Genomic DNA, 18,581 nt, shown 5'->3' with positions numbered 1-18,581 from the left:
AGGAGGCAACTTTCTCTGGGGTCATGTTCTCCTAAGTGCCGGGTTTCTTCTTCTGAAGCATACACTACTTCAGGCGGGATACTAAGCAAGACTGACCATTGATCAGATCTAGTAAGATAGTTCCTGTATTTCCATTATCTTCTTAGCCGATATGACACAACAAGCACTACTTTTTCAAAGAGGGCAATAGGTATCTATGTCCATATAATGTCTTCTCCTTGAACTGGCCCCCACTGCATTTCCTCCATGGTAATTCACCTATGAAGACTTCCATAGCAACACATTTTCTCCTGGATGGGTATACTGAAAACGTCTCAAGATTATATTGTTTACACCACTATAAATATATGTTGCAGAAATTTGTGGTAATAATGGACACATTTCAAAAGGTCTAAAGGCTTGATTAGATATCAAAGCCTTCTTCCCAAACAAAGGATAACGAAAGGTGGAATGTTTTTCTTTCCCCAAGTTTCTTGAGAAACAAGTGGGAGGGAAATATCAGCTTTGTTGTTTCATACACAGTGTCATTTATATAACTTTCCCACATTGCAAGAAGAAGCATGCATTAAAATTAGAAGTAGACAGTTCAACATCAGAGCAATTAATCTGTTCTAGTTAGAGTACAATTTCCTTGGTAGAAGAAAAGAGGACTTACACTTGGCATCTGGAATACTATGGTATGGGGACCACACAAGCATCCCTCCATTGTCTTTATCAGTATATTTTGTAGCACCTGTAAGAAAAGTTGTTTTGCAGTGTTTCTTAATATGACCTAAAGAACAAGTATATTCTGGAACATCTCCCAACCCACAGGTAGTTCCTGCCTCCAGCAGGCCTGGGTAGGGATGTAATAGTGTAATCAATTAACTAATAAGCAAAAGCTTATAGGTTAATGCTATAGACTACATGTATTTCCTTTCCCCCACCCTTGCCAGTAAATTTTTTGTGGGCTGGCCAGCAGCCCAGCTCAGTTCTAGATCCTGCCAGGTCCAGAACCTACAGGTGCCGCAGCTGAGCATTTAAAGTGTATTAGGAGCCAAGTGGGCAGGGCACCTGGCTCATGCTAGATCCAGGAGCTTAAATCCTCCCCCCCCCTTTCCTAGACAGGAGCTGCTTTCTCTTTATCAGAGGCAGCAGCACTAGGCAACAGGCAGCTGGTCCAGAAGGGGAGCTGGGTTTTAAACTGGTTCCCCACTTGGACCAGCTCCTGCTTGGCACCCTGCACTGCTGCCTCTGATACAGTGGCTGCTGGCTCCACCCCTGGTGACTATAGAATAGTCGACTAACCGATAACAATTCATGAGGTTACTTGACTATTAAATTAACCCATATTTAACATGGCTAGACCTGAGCACCCCATAGGCAGAGGCTGCTCCAGACCACCAAAGCAACCAGATACTCCAGTGTCCTGGTCAGAGCAGCCCCTGCCTGCAAGACGCCCAGCCTGCAGGGCTGGAGCAGCCCCCTCCCTGCAGCAGGCAGGAGCTGCTCCAGCTCCACCGCTTAACATTAACTGGTAAGCTTCACTCATTAGGGGTGAGGCTTACCTGTTAACCGGTTCAACCTTCACATCCCTACTGACAACATGGCCACAGTCTGAGGGCATACTGGTTCTTTAACAAAGACAAAAATACTTGCTAAATGTAACTGCTAGATCATGTTTCACACAGAGAGCAAGAGAAGAGCTATATTGACTACTATATTCTTATACAGAATAAACAAATGCATATATGATATAAACCTTGATTACTACCTTTCTTGCCAAGTCTCTGTCCAGCAGTGAGAGTAGACTGCTGGACATCCCTATTTCAACAAAGTCTTTCATATAAGGGCCTCAAAGCACCATGCAAAGAGTTAAAAAGATAAACTATTATTAAAACCAAAAGTAAATAAAAAGATGATGGTTTTATAAGTCAGAGACAGTACTGGATTTAAAAAAATATATAAACTGTGATCTCTGTTATTTTGAAATGTGTTCAGCAATGGACTAACTTTTCCGAGGGAGAAGTCAATAGAATCCAAAGCTAAGCACTGATTTTTTTAAACCTCACTCTGAAGAGCAACATAGCTGTAAAGTTTGAGACATACACATTTTCAAAGTATTGTTAGTTTTAAAAGCCAAATTGTTTAAAAAAAAAAAAGGATCAGAAACTTAAGATGCTTCAACATTTTGAACTGAAACCACACTGATATCTTTTTTCCTAAAAATTAGAGTCCTGCCTTACTTATAAAACGCTGCAATTTCTAGCCAAATATTTGTAGTTTGCTGAGCATACATACATGAAAGTTAGCATTTATACAATACAGTCTAAACAAACAAATGGTGCCTTGTTCAAGACCTATTTAAGTACAGTAAAGTCTCAGTTATCCGACTTTCACTATCCGACCTTCCGTTTTATCCGACGGTGCCGCCTGTCACATGACAGCACGGGGCTCCAGGGACACTTCGTACCACAATGGCACGCAGCGCGGGCTCGACAACCCTACCTCCCCACCCTACACCTGGGGCAGCTCATGCCCGCACTGCGGACTCACCCAGTGGTCAGGTATGCTGGGCCTGTGTCCCGCTCAGGGCCGAATCCTGGCCGAGGCAGGAAGGGAAGGGGGGGGAGTGGCGAGGGGAAGAGGGGCCGCCGCCGGGCTGAGGAGAAGCAGGAGCGCCGGGGCCTTAGGCATGTCCAGGTGGCCCAGGGGAGGAGGGAAGAAGAGGAAGGGGGAGGATGCGGCGTCCGGAATCTGCCAGGGAGGGGGCAGCGTGCGCCAACCACCCCCGAGACAAAAAGCGGAGCCCGCTTGGGAGGCTCCCGCCTCCCTCAGCTGCTGCTGCCGCCGTCCCTATTGTTCAGCATTTCCGGTTATCCGACCATCCTCCAGTCCCGTTTAGATCAGATAAGCAAGACTTTACTGTAATACTGAAAATGGGTTGTTAAATAATAAAATATACGTTTTTATAGGAAGAGTGTCCAGTCAGTTGAAAGAGCCAAGTACAAAGTTTCTAACTGTAAATAACAGATTTTTTTATATTAGACATAGTGTTTCTTTTTAAATTTCAGAGTTGCTTAATTTCTTTGTCCATACAGTTATCAGGGCCAACCAGGCAAAGGAGTATTTTCTGTGGCTGATGGCACTCTCAAGTTGTCGGCTTCCTATATTTCATGCCTGTGAAAGCTAATTGCTATTCCAAAGTAAGAAAGTATTAAGCATCAATGACCATGAATGAATAATAATTCCATCATGCCCCATTCCCGAGAGTCGAGCCCAAATCTAATTAGCTTACTTTAACGTGGCTATTCTCTCTTCATATCTTAACTGGGAATCACACTACCCTACTACAGAAAAACCCACAAATGGGAGGATGAAACAAACAAGAAATCTTTCCTCTAACTTTTCTTACACAGTCTACTGCAGAAGGAGCAACCTATACTCTATGGGCCATTGCAGAGGTATGATTGCAAGTATGCTGGTGGGAATAAACATGGATGGGGAAACATTTTTGGGTCAGGGGCCACTGACCCACAGAAAAAAAAAATCAGTCGGGGGCCACACACGAGTGAGAAGCAAAGCGAGAAGCCCCTGACTAAGGACAAAGACTCTCCTTACATTCCTCTTGCACAAAAGAGTCTTGGGGAGCCTCCTTACATTCCTCCCCCTCACCTGCAGGGCTGGAGCACCAGCACGGGCTCACCAATGCTGAGCCTCAGTGGCCAGTGCCAAGCAAGCTGGAGGAGCCTAAGATCCCCTCCCCTGGATTAAGACTTTGTGAGGGGAAACTTGAAGGATTAGACAAGTCCATCATACCGCATCCCCCAAGTTTCCACTAAACTATTGTGTCCTGTAAAGGACTTATAGAGGAAGGCTGAACTATTCCATGGGACAAGCCCTCAGATCCTTCAAATCCTGGAGTTGACAACCTTTTAAAAACTGACAATGTTTTTCCATTACAGAATGGATTGCACATGCAAGGTAACTTTTTCCAGGTAGTTTTCACAGGGAGATGTGAATCTCACCTTATCCCCCCAACATAAGATGCCTCACTCCCTGAATTCAATCAAACAGAGCTCTCCGCAGGATCCAAAGAGGGAAAGGATAAGGGCCAAGACCATGCTAAAGAGGCATCTGACCCAACTGCTTTCAACACAAGAAACAGAAATCCATATGTGTGGAGAACACTTTACATGCAATGTAAGGGGCATGACATGTTCCCTGAGAATTGGAACGAAAATAAAAGGGCTGAAGAAAAAAAGATTCCAGCTCAAAAGACAATATGTTCTTTGACCAGGCACTCCATTCTGCTTATTGATAAGATGCATAATGAATATGAAAGGAAGTGAGCTATCAACCAGGGAGGATTAGGCAAAGAGTGATGCAAGTCTGAAAAATACTATAATTCTCAGCGCAAAAGGTCAATCAATAAAACCTTAAAGTAAGCTGGTTGGGGCAGAGGCTGTAGGTTGCACAGTGCATTGTACATCACCTGGTACATCAGTGCTGATCAACAGCTGATACTTCAAAAATGAGATTTCATCCTACTGGAGATGACCTTTAATTTATCAGTTCTATTTGTTGCTGTACTAAAGTTATTCTACTATAGCAGAGAAGGAAACTTGTGGCCCACTGCATAATTTAATCTAGTTCATGGCAAGTTTGGGTATTGTAGGTGGGAAACCCCAAGCCTTGGCACTCCACAGTGGGGATGGAGCTATGAGCACTGGCTCACCAGTGTTTCCCTGTAGTCCCTAGGTGGGGAAGCGATCAGAGAAGCTTCATGTGCTGTCCCTGCCTTCACAGCTCCCACTGAGCGCAGTTCCTGGCCAAGAGCCCACACTCCAACCCATATTTCATCATCCAAGGCCACAGCCCAGACTAGGGATGTTAAGTATCAGTTAATTAACTAATTGAATAGTCAATGGAACATCCATTGAGTACTTCAGTGTTTCCCAATTGGTGCTCAGCGGAACCCTGGGGTTCCGCGAAGCAAAACAAGGGGTTCCGCGAGGAGCCGGCGCTCCCCCACCTCCTTTGAAAACGAGAGAGACGGCTAGCCAGCAGAGGCATGGGCAGCGAGTTGTGTGGGCCTGTGGTGCCCACGCTCCAGCAATATTTGGAGCTGGAACTGGAGCTGGTCCCGACGCCCTCTCCCCGCATGTGTCCTCCCACCCCGGCCCCAGAGCGCCTCTTCCCCGTCCCCAGACCCGTCCCTGCCGTGCGCAACCTTCCCTGAGCTCCCCCTCGCTGGCTGCTGCTACCCTGCACAGCACACTCAAACCAGTGGGTAGAGAGACGCCCAGACATGACGTAACATCACGGCCTGGGATTTTAAACTTGCTGGACACTGTGATGTGCCACATGGCTGAGTTGTGGGTTCGGACTCCAGGGACAGAACACAGACTCCAGCCCCACAAAGTGGAAGGCAGAAGGTACGGTAGAGGGAAAGGGAAGGGGCTTGTGCAGAGGGAAAGGGGAAGGGGCTGGGAGAGGAAGGTGCTTGTGCGGAGGCGGAGGGGAAGGCACCAAAGGGACAGGGGTGGAGGAGAGACAAATGACAGGGGGCCAAGCGCAGACAATGAGGAAAAGGGCAGGAGGGGAGAGGTGTCAGTGGGAGGGGGACAGGGTGATGCTGGGAGGGGAGAAGGTAAGGGCATTGGGGGCTAGAGGGGTGAGGGGAGGTGCTGGGAGAAGGTTCGAAAGAAGGGGTGGGCATGAGGAAGGCTGGGATGGAGCAAGTCATGTGAGAGGGCACAGGGGCATGAGGGGAATGGGGGCAGAGGGTGGTGAGGGGTGGGCATCAGGGAAAAATGGAGCAAAGGGGGCAGGGGAAGTGAGGGAAGGGGGAGGCACCAGGAGGGTGCAGGGGTAAGGGAAGGTGCAGGTGCCAGGGGATTCTGGGGGTGACGCAGAAGGGCAGACACCTGCAGTGGAGGGACCACCATCAGAGAAGAGACACAGGGCAGGTGTGTAGGTGGTGTTAGAAGAGGGGATGAGGAGGGGAAGCTCACATGATCAGAGTGGGGCTACTGGAGAAGTGGGCACAGGGAGGAGAGAAGGGCTGGTGGAGGGGGGCAGGTTGCAGGAAGACTGAGGACAGTGAGAAGAGCAGGAGTCAAGATAGCAGAGGAGGATGAGGGGGGTAGCAGGCACCAGGGGAGCTGACATGGCAGCAGAGGGAAAAGGCAGAGGTTTAATAATATTTATGAATAAGTTGGGTGGCACATCCAAACAAGCCACATGAACTCAGTACTGGTGCATAACACAAAATTCATTTTGCTCATGTGAGGAAACTCTTAGGCTATGTCTACACTGGTTGCTTCTTGCGCAAGAACATCTTGCGCAAGTGTTCTTGTGCAAGAACACATCCACTCTTCCATGTGCGAGCTGTGCTTTTGCACAAGAGCATCTATGGCAGTGTGAACACTCTCTTGCCCAAGAAAGTGCCGATGGCCATTTTAGCCATAGGGCTTTCTTGCTCAAGAAATTCATGTTGCCTATCTGCTCTGGCCTCTTGCTCAAGAATAGTTGCTCAAAAGGGCTTATTCCTGAGTGGGAGCATCGTAGTTCTTGCGGAAGAAGTCCTGATTTTATACATGAGAACATTAGTTTTCTTGCGCAAGAACATACGGCCAATGTAGACAGGCAGCAAATTTTTGCGCAAGACCGGCCGCTTTGGCGCAAGATTGTGCCAGTGCAGACACAGCCAAGGGGAGGGAGGAAGGCAGGGGCAGGGGCAGGGAATCAGCACTGGCTCAGCATATCTACATGGTTTGGGGGAAGGTGCAGGGAAATTGAGCTCAGCTGGGTTGCAGAGTGGGGAGGTCTGGGGAGCTGGGCTGGTGTGCGTGTGTGTCTGTCTGAGGAGGGAGGTGCCGGGAACCGGGGCTAGACTCAAGGGAAGGGAAGGGAGGGACAGGGAATCGACTCTTGGCTAAGCAGTTTTGTGGTGCTTGGAGGAGGTGCAGGGAAACTGGGCTCAGCTGTGCTGTGGGGAAAGCATGCAGGGAACCAGTGCAGGGCTCAGCTGGGCTGAGGTGGATGGGGGAGGGCATACAGAACAGATGGGTAGCTCAGCTGGGCTGTGAGGGGCTGCAGGGAACTAGTGCTGAACTCCCTTGGATTGTGAGGGATGGTTTTGGGGGAAGTGCAGGGAACCAGCAGGGGTGGGCAGCTTAGTTCGGTTGCAGGGGATAGAGGTGCAAAGAAGCCTAGCGGGGAAGGGGGAGGGGGGGGAGACCAGGAGCCCTGAAATGACCTCCCCTGGTCCAAAAATTCCTCATCTGGGACCAGTCAAGTCTAGAGGGTGCCAGATCAGGGAGGTCCAACTCCTACCCAAGTCCCCTCCTCGCACCCTCCCTCGTAGCCAGACACCCTACATCCAGCCTGCTTCTGCACCCTACCTACCACCCAGACCTTGTCCCCTTCCGCCCCCCAGCTCCCTCCCAGATCCTGCACCCTATCCCCATCCCGCTCCTTGGCAGCCCTGCCATCCACCCTAGCACCGCTCTGGCCCCAGCACCTTGCCTCACACCCCAGGACTCAGCACCACCCTGGCCCTGGCCCCAGCACCCTGCCATCCACACTAGTACCCAGCAGCACCCTGTTCCTTGTCCCAGCACCCTGCCACCTGCTTGTCCCAGCACTTTGTCCCAGCACCCTGCCACCTGAGCCAGCATCCTTCCACCCAGCAGCACCCTCTCCTCAGCCCCAGCACCCACTAGCACTCTGTCCCCTACCCCCACCAGCACATTTGGGACCACATTAGTGAGGCTTGGGGGTTTTTGGAGGAGCTTTTTTTTGTTTGTTTTTTTGCATCTCACTTGTGTGGCCCCAACTGACTTTTCTGTGGATCAGTGACCTTTGACTCACCCCTCTCATATATAAAGACAATGCTAAAACCTTTTGAGTTTAACATAATATTTTATTTAAAAATTAAGCCAGGCCAACAAGCCCCCAATTGGGACCAAACCCCCATTTCACTGCAGCATCATAACACTCCTGCACCACCTGACCCCAAATCTGAGCCTATCATACACTGGAACCCCCGTCCTGAGCCTCTTACATCCCCAAACTCCTGCATCCCCACATCCTCAGTCTTCTGCCACAACATTCCTCCACCATCCACACATCACAAATCTGTGTCCTGAGCCCATCATTCTCACAACCTTCTTGCCCTGAGTCCCTCACATATCCAGCCCAAACTCCTGCACCCTCACATCCACAAGCCCTGGCTTGCTTAGCACCCCAACCTTCCACCTGAACCCAACACTCTCCAGCCTAGAGCCCCCTCCCTGAGTCAACAGCCCCTTCTCCTGCATCCAAATTCCCTCCCAGAGCTTGTACTTCTCACCCCTTCCCACACCCAAATCGCTCACTCCCACCCCACACCTCACTCTCACTAGGTTGTGACAGGTATAAGGGCTGGGGATAGCAAGTGATGGAGAGGAGGGAAACAGAGCAGATGAGGCCTCACAGAAGGGAGATGGGGGGAAGGTCTTGGGGAAGGTCTTGGTGGGTCCCTCTCTCCTCCCCCCACCTTTTTTTTTTTTTTTTTTTGCTTGACAAGCCTAGGGGTTCCTTGAAATTCTGAAAAGCTGAAAAGGGTTCCTCGGCCAAATAAAATTGGGAAACTCTGGACTACTCAATAGGGAGGGGGCACGCCCGCTGCGGCTCTGACTTTAAATTCAGTAAGAGCCTGCCAGACTCTTACTACATTTAAAATGCAGAACTGCAGAGGGGTTACTCTCAGGCGTGGTGCAAGTCAGGACTGTTGAGTCCTGGCTCACGCTGCTCCAGGGCCACTGTTACTCTGCCTCCCCTGCACCCCCCACACACAACGGAGACGGTGTTGGGGTGTAGAAACCATTTTATATTTAGCTAGAAGCCACTTCATATAACAGAAGCCATTTAAGTTTCTCGCTTCTGCACGTACACTAGAAAGTTAACTGACCTTCACCAATCTGAGAAAGGCCAGGAGGATGGGCTGTTGGAATGTGTTGAACTATTTTGAGCTGAAGCTCAAACTCCCTAAAAAAATCTGTTTCTTTCTGTGCTGATAATTTCTCTTTGAAGTTTGTTTTGATGGAATGCCCTGGCATCAGACTTGTTTGCTTAAGGGTATAAAATACTAGGATTGATTGTATTAGCCAGCCTTACTGGGCCCGACTCTGTTGGGACCACGTTTGGCTCACTTGGCTTTACTGATCAATAAAGCTGTTTGTTTCGCCGCCTAAAACTGAGTGACGCCTTTGCTTCGACAGGGGGAAACCAGCTTTTAAGCTGGTTCCCGGCAGCACCAGCTCCTGCTCCCCCACCTTGCTATCTCTGATACAGAGGCAGTGGGAGATGGGGAGTGACCAGTCGAGTATTCACTCAACTAGTCACATACATCCCTAGCCCAGGTCCACCCTCCTGCACCCCTAGACCCACCCCAGACCCCACACCCCAGCCAGAGTCCTCACCTCCTCCTGCACCTCAACACGATGCCCCAGTCTGGAGTCCTCTCCCATACCCTCAAACCCCTCATTTATGGCTGTACTTCAGAATCTAGGGATAGCCCCCAACGCCCCCACGATGGGGCTGTGTGACTCCGACTGATTTTTTTCTGAGGGTCAAAGGCCTTATAATACTCTTAAAAGGATGTGCCATCTTCAAAAATATACTAGAGAACTGTAAAGAAAGAACAGAGAATTTATTTTTTCAACTTTACTTTGTACAGTAATTCCTCATTTAACACTATAGATATGTTTCAGAAAATGATCGTGTTAAGTGAAAACATGTTATGCAGGGTCAATTTTCCCATTGAAAATAATGGAAAAGTTGGGGGTTGCATTTCAAGTTATGTGTCTGTTGGGACCGGGACATAAGGTTGGGGGAGGAAGGGGACTGGGTTACAGCAGGGAGGGGAGGTGTTTGGCTCTTGGAAAGGGAAGGGGAGGAGAGGGGAGGGGAATGGGTTGGGAGTATGCCCCTGTGACGGGTCTGCCGGGACCCACACTGCGTCTGGTGGGGGTGGGGGGGAGACACTGGGGAACGGTGTGGCGAGCAGTGAACCCTCCGCCGTTTTGCAGGAAGGCGGAGGAAGCCCCGCACAGCCACTGGCAATGGGCCGGCTGGGGAAATCATGTTATTCTGGGGATGGTCGTGTAATTCAAAAAACGTTCCCTTAAAAAAAAAAAAAAAAAAAACCATGCTATCGCGATAATGTGTTAAGCGGGCACGTGTTAAATGAGGAATTACTTTACTTTCTACAGACGAATACCTAGAAACCATCTACTTCAAGACAGACCCAAGAAAACCAACAATACAACACCACTTGTCATCACCTACAACCCCCAACTTAAACCTGTCCAACACATTATCAATAAACTACAGCCTATACTGGAACAGGATACCATTCACCAAGAGGCTCTGGGAGACAGACCCATAGTCTCCTATAGACAACCACCAAACCTCAAGATGATTCTTACCCACAACCACAGGACATACCACACTAATACCAACCCTGGTACCTTCCCTTGCAACAAACCCCGTTGCCAGCTTTGTCCACATATTCATTCTGCTGATACCATTATTGGACCTAACCAAGTGAGTTATAAGATCAAGAACACATATTCCTGCGCATCCAGAAATATAATTTATGCTATCATGTGCCGAAAGTGTCCGTCTGCTTTGTACATTGGACAAACATCTCAGACACTTCGCCAAAGGATTAATGCCCACAAAACAGGTATCAGACAAGATCACAAAGAAAAAACAGTTTCTTGCCATTTTAACCAGAAAGGACACTCTCTCAATGACTTAACCACCTGCATTCTGCTACAAAGACCTTTTACATCTGCACTTGAAAGGGAATCCTCTGAACTGTCATTCATGTTAAAATTCGACACTCTCCGGGAAGGAATGAACAAACACTCAAACTATCTTACCCATTACCAAGATAGCTTCCCCAATTATCACCTCTAATGCCATTAGCTCACAGACATCCCACTCTCCCCACCTCTAATATCATCAATTCACAGACACTTACCTTCCTTCGTTCCCCCCCCCCCCCCGCATCCGCCTCCCGTTCTGAAATGTGATTTGTCCTTTTCATATGTGTTCATTTTTTTTAATTGTATCCTTTGGTATATATGGTTGTGACTATTTTCTTCCACTATTTGATCTGAGGAAGTGGGTCTGGCCCACGAAAGCTCATCATCTAATAAACCATCTTGTTAGTCTTTAAAGTGCTACATTGTCCTGCATTTTGCTTGTACTTTCTACAGCACTTTGTATGTAGTCAATTTCACAATAGTCAGTTTATTTGGCTTGGATGGGTCTTTCATACAGAGACAGGGAGAATGAACATTCTAAAATTAAATAAGCATCTCTGGAAAAATTAGCAGAACTTGGAGAGAAGATATAATATGTAAGGCTATACACATTTTTAAAAAGCTGAGTACAACCTGTTCTGCAGAGCTCGTACTAAATATGATTGATAACATAAGAAGAACAGTTCTGATACAAGAGAATCTCTGAAACAAGGGTGCCTGGGACTACAAGTACTCGGATAAAGCCCTTTTATGGGTCCTAAAAGATAAACAATACTTTCAAGTCCACATGGGACTCTTCTGGAAACACCTGTGAAAGCTCCAAAAATAAATGGACTTACTTCAGGTTGTAAGCCTAGATGAACTCCAAATACATCAAAGTCTATCAGATAAGACAGACAGAATTAGGACCTCCTTTTCCCTCTTTCTTCTAAATACAACCAAAACATTCCTATGCTACCTATCTCCTTTCTTTTCTTCACAAGTACATTCAATTATCTTAAGCACCAGACAATGACCCATTTCCCATCACAGTGATTTCTTTATCCTCTCTTTGGGTATATCTACATTGCATTCCTCCTTCGAAAGAGGAATGCAAATGCAGACAAGCAAAACTGCAAATGAAGCGTGGATTTGAATTTCCCACGCTTCATTTGCATAATCACAGATGGCTGCTTTTCCGAAATAGCTTATTTCAAGAAAACAAACGCGGACCACATAGGGTTATTTCAAGAAAAAACCCTTCCTTCGAAATAACCCTTACTCCTTAAAAATGACGTTTAAGGATTATTTTGAAGAAGTTTTTTCTCGAAATAATGCCGCTATTTCGGAAAAGCGGCCGTCTGCAATTATGCAAATGAAGCACAGGAAATTCAAATGCATGCTTCATTTGCAATTTTGCTCGTTTGCATTTGCATTCCTCTCACGAAGGAGGAATGCAATGTAGACATACCCTTTCTGAATGAAACCAAGGGCCCATGAGATTTAGAACGGCAACTAGCTTCATATTGCTAAGATGTCAGTACGGTTATGTCTACACTACGCATTTTTCCGGACAAGGCAATGCAAATGAAGCGTTGATTAGCATTTTCTCACGATTCATTTACATAATCTTTTCTGGTCTGTTTTCGCTCAAGGGATTTTTGCCCCGGGGGCATAAGGATCCTGCGCCAAAAGGGGGATTTGTGCAAAAAGGAAATGTCCACACTGCTTGTTTTTGCGCAAAAACCCCTTAAAAAAAAAAAAAAAAAAAGACCAGAAGAGATTATGCAAACAAAGCGCGAGAAAATGCTAATCAGTGCTTCGTTTGCATTGCCTCTTCCAGCAAAACACGTAGTGTAGACATAGACAAGACATCAGTAAAAACAGGGCATTGTTTGATATGGGATCGAGGGCATTGAAGATAAGAACAAAGACTTCACTGTCAGCAGATACACGAAACAGAATTAGTAACAAGCCAGCAGTAGATGACAAAAATCTGGTCGGTGGGAAGAAAAAAAAATTAAAGATGTTTATTTTGGTAATTAGCTAATTTCAGAATTTATGTCAGTTATTGTATCAGAACTATTTCTTCCATACAATGCATCTCTCTTATTCCCATTAGAAATATTCTTGTGTAACTGTAGTTGTTAAAGTGAAAACATTATGTTTCTTCCCCGGTTCTATTTAATGATAATATACATGTAGTTTCTTTCAATCATACAGCGGGTTATTTATTTCAACATTAAGGATGTGAACATTTAAAAGTAAAAGTTGTCTAACAGATTGACCTCCTCTCACAAGGCTCTACGCAACCAGAATCTCCTTTTCATGTTCTACAATGGTATGACAGAATCAGTACTAACTCTGAGTTTTATGACAACTACTTAAGATTTATGGAGTTCACTCGACTAGAATACTCAACATTTAGTTTACCATTATTTGTCGCAACTTTAACAATTAGCTATATTAAATGACAAAATATGTTATCTGCTCAACAGATATATTCTGCAACGATGGAATATTTTAAAAATTTTGATCAAATGAAACAGATTTCACTGCTCATACATGCTTTCAAAAACCATTTGTTTTGTAGCACTGAGTATAACTATCAGAGGGCAAACTCAGGCCTTAGACTTTATATTCAGTTTTAATCAGCCACTGATTTCTCTCACTGTTCTAATAGAATTACATTTTAAATATCAAATAGATTTGTAAGTAGGTAACCATCAAATGGAGAGCGCTCAATGAGAACATTTAATCCACCAGTATACTCTTCATAAGAGATACCTTAATGCCAAAACTAAAGACATTAGGAGGGACGTTGAGTTTAAAGTTTACCTATTTTTAAATATAATAAACATACAAAATATAAGTAATCTCATTTACTAACAAAAATGTCACTTTTTTCTTCTTTTTAAAAACAGGGATCTCTTTACATCATGCACAGATTTGTTCCAGAATTGTCAAACTAATGATGCTTTGTAACCCGATCAGAAAGGGAAACAATTGATCAGGTAGATTTACAAGGCAACACTCTTTCATAAATACACAGCCTAATATAGGTTACACTTATTCTTACAATTCATGGGAAGGCAAGAGATATTTATAAAGATTTCTATTACAGGTTGAATCTCCCTGGTCTGGCACCCTTTGGATCGGAGTGGTCCCGAACAAGGGAATTTGCCAGACAAGGGGAAATCATGCATCCGGGCTCTCTGGTGGCTCCCTTCTTAGCTACTTACCCAGGAGAACTCAGAGGCCTGACCTCCTGTGGCTCACCTGCCTAGGTCTGCTGCCCCCAGCCTGCTCCCAGGGCTTTGCTCCTTGCCCCCAGTCTCACACCGCAGCAGCTGCTCCCAGGTTTCCCTGACCTCACACAGGAGGGCCAGGGAGCCTTGAGAGCAGCTTCCGTCACACAGGGCCAGGGTTGGGGAACACCAGAAGAGGCTGGCAGCTGCTCCCAGGGCTCGCTACCCCCAGGTCACTGCCCCAGCAGACTGTACAGACTACACTGGATCCATACCCAGCCGTTCTCAAACTCTGTGACCAGAGCTCTCTGGTCTAGCAACATCAGTGGTCCTACTGGACCACCAATGTTGCCCGACCAGGGAGTCCTGGATGAGAGAAGTTCAACCTGTACTAGCTTAGAAAAAACAGAATTACAGTTCTTCTGGTGACATTTTCTGTAAGTGGATATAAATTAAGTCACTTTGTCTATAACTTCTACATAAGAGGCAGGAATATGCATGCACAATCCTACAGTATGTTTGGATTATAAAAACAAGTCAAAATATGTAGCACTTAACTTGCTCCCTATTTCAACAGCAATTGTTTTCAGAGATTACTTCTAAAATGACTCCCATCCACTTAAGCTCCTAAATGCATACAAATCAATTTTATGCTATTAATTTTAATTCTACTGCATGTATACATAATATATATAGTGTTTAAGAGAAAAAAATAATTGCAGAGTTGAATGATTTTGTTCTATGAAAACTGGAAAATGCTGTCTTTTCACTATTCTGTTCTGTTACTTAAAGCATTAAAAAACGGCTAAACATTGTTACTCTAGGTCAGGGCTAGAGAACCTTTTTTGGGTCAAGGGCCGCCAACCCACAGAAAAAAAGTTACTCGGGGGCCGCAAACAAGTGAAAAGAAAAAACCCCAGAACAATCCCTCACTAATGTGGCCCCCAAGGAAAAAGACACTTTCCACATTTCACTATCATACCAGAGCCTAGGTGAGCCAAGACTAGTAGATATTGTGTGCTCTAACCCCATGGGGGCTGGAGCACCATCAAAGGCTCCCCAATACTGGGGGGAAGTAGGGAGCCTTGAGGACTGGATCCAGTCTCCAGGCTTGAGATTCCCCACCCTTCCTCGAGGTGGTCTGTATCCTGAACAGAGCTAGTCTACATTTCAGGGTGATCATTTTTGTCTATTAAAACAAACATGTTTAGACTTACTCATTTAAAAATAATAACCTCTAACCATAATACTATTTATTAACACTTGAGGTACAAAATAGAATAGAATAGAAACCTGAGGTACAAAACAAGATACTAGTTTCCAGAGGAAAGCTCTTTATATCCCCAAAATTCCTAAGGAATGTACCAACCCCTAAGACAAAATAATTTAAGGGCAACTAGTTCCCATCGACAGAAGCTCCAACTTGGGAGGCACCATGGGAGGAGCTCTGGCCCAATCCTCTTCCCGGCAGGAATCATCTGACACCAATGGAGCCTGTTTGGAGAACAGGAAAGTAGACAGGCTTCACTGTGACCACCCACAGCAGGACTGACAGATGCGCTTAACATATTATTACTATAAATGTACATGAAATAAGTGAGTGATGTTTAGCTTATTAAGACCAAATATCAAAAATGCATGTGTTTAGCCAATAACCCTTTCTTCCCCCCCTCCCCCCCCATCCACTGTTTGGGTAAGAGAAGCTAGTCTGCAATAGCAGAGCTATTGACACTACTCCTCCACCTTACACAACAAGGTGCTTGAAAACCCAGACATAGGAGTCTACATTTTTAAAAGGTACTAGAACTAGGTATCCACTGTTACTGCAAAGATGGAACCCCTCCCAAACCACCTCAATAGATACTGTATTAAGAGAATCATAAAGCAAAAATGTTTTTTATTCCTCTTTACAACCTGTACCTCCTATCTAGAATAGGCAGAGACACTAAGGGCTTTGTCTGTAGCCCTGACAGTCTTGGTAAATTAAACATAGCTTTCCCCTCAGCTCACACAGACCAGATGCTGCCCCTGCAATGCTCCTGTGACTGACATATAACAACAAACACAAAGCCTAAATAAAAAAAGCCACTTTAACCTTTGCAAATGCAATACACTCACATAGTATCCAAGTGAAACACACGGGTAGACCTCGCTATTCTAAATCATAATATTAACTCCTATTTTCAAAACAGCAGCAAGATGTCAGGTTATAGTACAAAAGCTATTTACCAGGATCAAAGTCAGGGATGCGAGCTTGATATTCTGTTCCGACCCGCATTCCTACATCTGCAATGCAAGAGAAAACAAATGCATTACTGGGATTTATCTTTAAAAAGCGGGAGGGTGGGGGATAACATTTAAATGAAAACAACTGGGAAATTAAAGGATGTAGGCGGACTGGACTCAATCCGAATCTACCAACAGTCTTGCAAATAAAAAGGCTGCCTGCGACACTTGCGCTTCAAAAAGGAGACAACCCCACCTCCTCCAACAGCAATCCAAGAGACCCCTCCCCCACGGATTAAGGTCTATAGTTAGTGAAAGTGGGAGTTATTTACGGGGCTCCAGGCGGTCCGCCGCAGACGCTCCCCGCCACCGCGCAGCTACCCCAGCCCCACATGTGCAGTTGCAATTGCGGCGTGGCGCCCGCACGCACACGTTAGTGCGATGCGCACACGCTAGCCATGCCAAGGCACCGCACGCCCGCCTAGCACGCGCGCAAAAGGCCGGGATGCGCAGTCTCCCGCGTTAGCCGGCGCAGACAGCGGCGCTGGTGCCCAGCACAGCGCCCCGCCCCCTCCCCCTGGATGAGCCTCGCCGCGGCGCTGCACGCGGGCTGCGGTAGCCCCGCTAGGCCCGGCGGGCGCCCGTTGCTCGCACCATGCTCGTCGCCGCTGTCGCCGCCGCCGCTCTCCGGCTCGGAGTAGTGCCCGTTGGAGGGGCTGCTGCTCTTGGTGCCGTTGGGGGCCGCCCGGCTCTTGCTCCCCAAGAACTCAGCTCCCTTCTCCATCATGCCCGGCATGGTGGGGCGGGGAGCGGCGGCGGCGCTGCCTAACGAGGGGGAAAGTTAAGACAGAGCCGCCATGTTGCCCCCTCCCCGCCCCCCCCTCGCTACTGCAGCCGGCGCCTCCGCCCCCTCACACACTCCCCCCGCCTCGCTGAGCCCGTTGCCTGCGTAGTCTGGACAGGATCCCTCCGCGCCGACCCGGCCGGATCTATTCTGAAGATGGCCGGGAAACGGCGGAAGGATTATGGTAGGTGGGGAAGTCTCATCGTAGTCATCAGCTGCTTCCGCCAGAGCTCCCGCTGGCTAGGATGCGGGAACTGCTTAGGCTGCAGCCGCACCCGAATCGGGGGGGGGGAGGGTTGGGAGTGAGACGCCAGAGCAGCCTCTGCAGCAACTGGGACGCGTCGTGACTAGTCCCCGCCACGCTCCGCGGGGCTGGAGAGCCGCGGGCTGTGCGGTGTGTGTATTTGTCTGAGAGAGCCTGTGCTCTGTGTGTGTGTGTGTGTGTATATATGTATGTATATATATATCTCGGGGAGAGAGCGGGCGCTGTGCGAGTCGTGCCGGGGTGGGCTGTCCTGTGCCAGGGTACTGCTACAAGTGCTGACTCTCATTTCCCCTGGACTGTTCGGCTCCCCACGATGCCCAACCGCCGCATTCCTCCACTGAGTGTGCTCCTTCCTTCCCTCTTGGGCTTCCTGCCTGCCACTGGACGGGTACCTGGTAGGAGGAACAGCTGATTGATAGGTCCCACCCGTAGGTGCTCAGCACCCATCATCTTTTTTGTGGGTGTTTCAGCCCCAGAGCACCCATGTAGTCAGCACCTATGGGGAATGCTGAATATTGGGATGGGGGAGGGGAAGTTTGAAAGAAGGAGAGTGGGAAAAGAAGGCCTCTACAAAGTAGAGTAGTGGCCTTGAGTTTACCACAGCAGTGGGGAGATGAGCATTGTCACAGGCTTAATGAGAGCTGCATAGGGTGGAGAACTAAGCAATGCCTAGGTGTGGAAGCAGCATAGAACAGCAAGCTAATGAGGGCCTTCAGGGGTGCATTCAGTGAACACTGCCTTGAGCTGGAGAAGAAGTTCTCACTAGCTCTAATTAGGCTAGCATGCTAAAAATAGAAGTGTAGTAACAGTAATGGGAGAAGCTAGCTGCCCTGAGTAGGATCCCATCCAAGAAACCAGGCATAAAGTCAGGCAGATAGCCCTGGCAGCACACTGCTGGACAGGCTACATTTCTATTTTTAGCCCACTAGTTCATCAGAGCTAGGATAAGTATGTTTCTTTGAGCTACAAATTATTCCTCTAGTGCAGGGGTTGGTAACCTATAGCTTAAGTGGCAAGTGAGCTTCCCTGCTTGATCCAGTATGCAAGAAACACTAGCTCCCGCCACCCACTCCCAAGCTCCACATAAGGTTGAGTGGAACAAGAGTTCTACACAGTGGCTATGTCTAGACTGGCACGATTTTCCGGAAATGCTTTTAACGGAAAAGTTTTCCATTGAAAGCATTTTCGGAACAGAGCATCTAGATTGGCACGGACGC

At 47.3% G+C, this 18,581-nt stretch overlaps 1 protein-coding gene across 5 annotated transcripts in view; it reads right to left on the bottom strand.

Moving 5' to 3' along the window:
- RCOR3 (REST corepressor 3) overlaps window positions 1–18,581 on the bottom strand; it is a 460,088-nt gene that overhangs the window by 45,173 nt on the left and 396,334 nt on the right. The window contains exons 1-4 of one of the 5 annotated variants that reach the window (XM_075925122.2): window positions 16,910–16,992; window positions 16,259–16,315; window positions 15,399–15,523; window positions 656–733 (exon numbers count right to left, since the gene is read on the bottom strand). The exons of 1 other annotated variant lie outside the window; for it this stretch is intronic. In XM_075925122.2, coding sequence (XP_075781237.1) covers window positions 656–733; window positions 15,399–15,507 — 187 coding nt within the window. In that variant the 5' untranslated portion in view covers window positions 15,508–15,523; window positions 16,259–16,315; window positions 16,910–16,992. Of the gene's footprint in view, window positions 1–655; window positions 734–15,398; window positions 15,524–16,258; window positions 16,316–16,587; window positions 16,693–16,909; window positions 17,188–18,581 lie in introns of those variants that run through there. 3 more of the 5 variants (XM_075925119.2, XM_006131097.5, XM_075925121.2) reach the window with 3 other exon arrangements.

This window comes from Pelodiscus sinensis, chromosome 3 (genome assembly GCF_052426305.1).
Source record: "Pelodiscus sinensis isolate ZL-2025 chromosome 3, ASM5242630v1, whole genome shotgun sequence".
Classification (NCBI taxonomy): domain Eukaryota; kingdom Metazoa; phylum Chordata; order Testudines; family Trionychidae; genus Pelodiscus; species Pelodiscus sinensis.
This window is presented reverse-complemented; position numbering and strand designations above follow the sequence as displayed.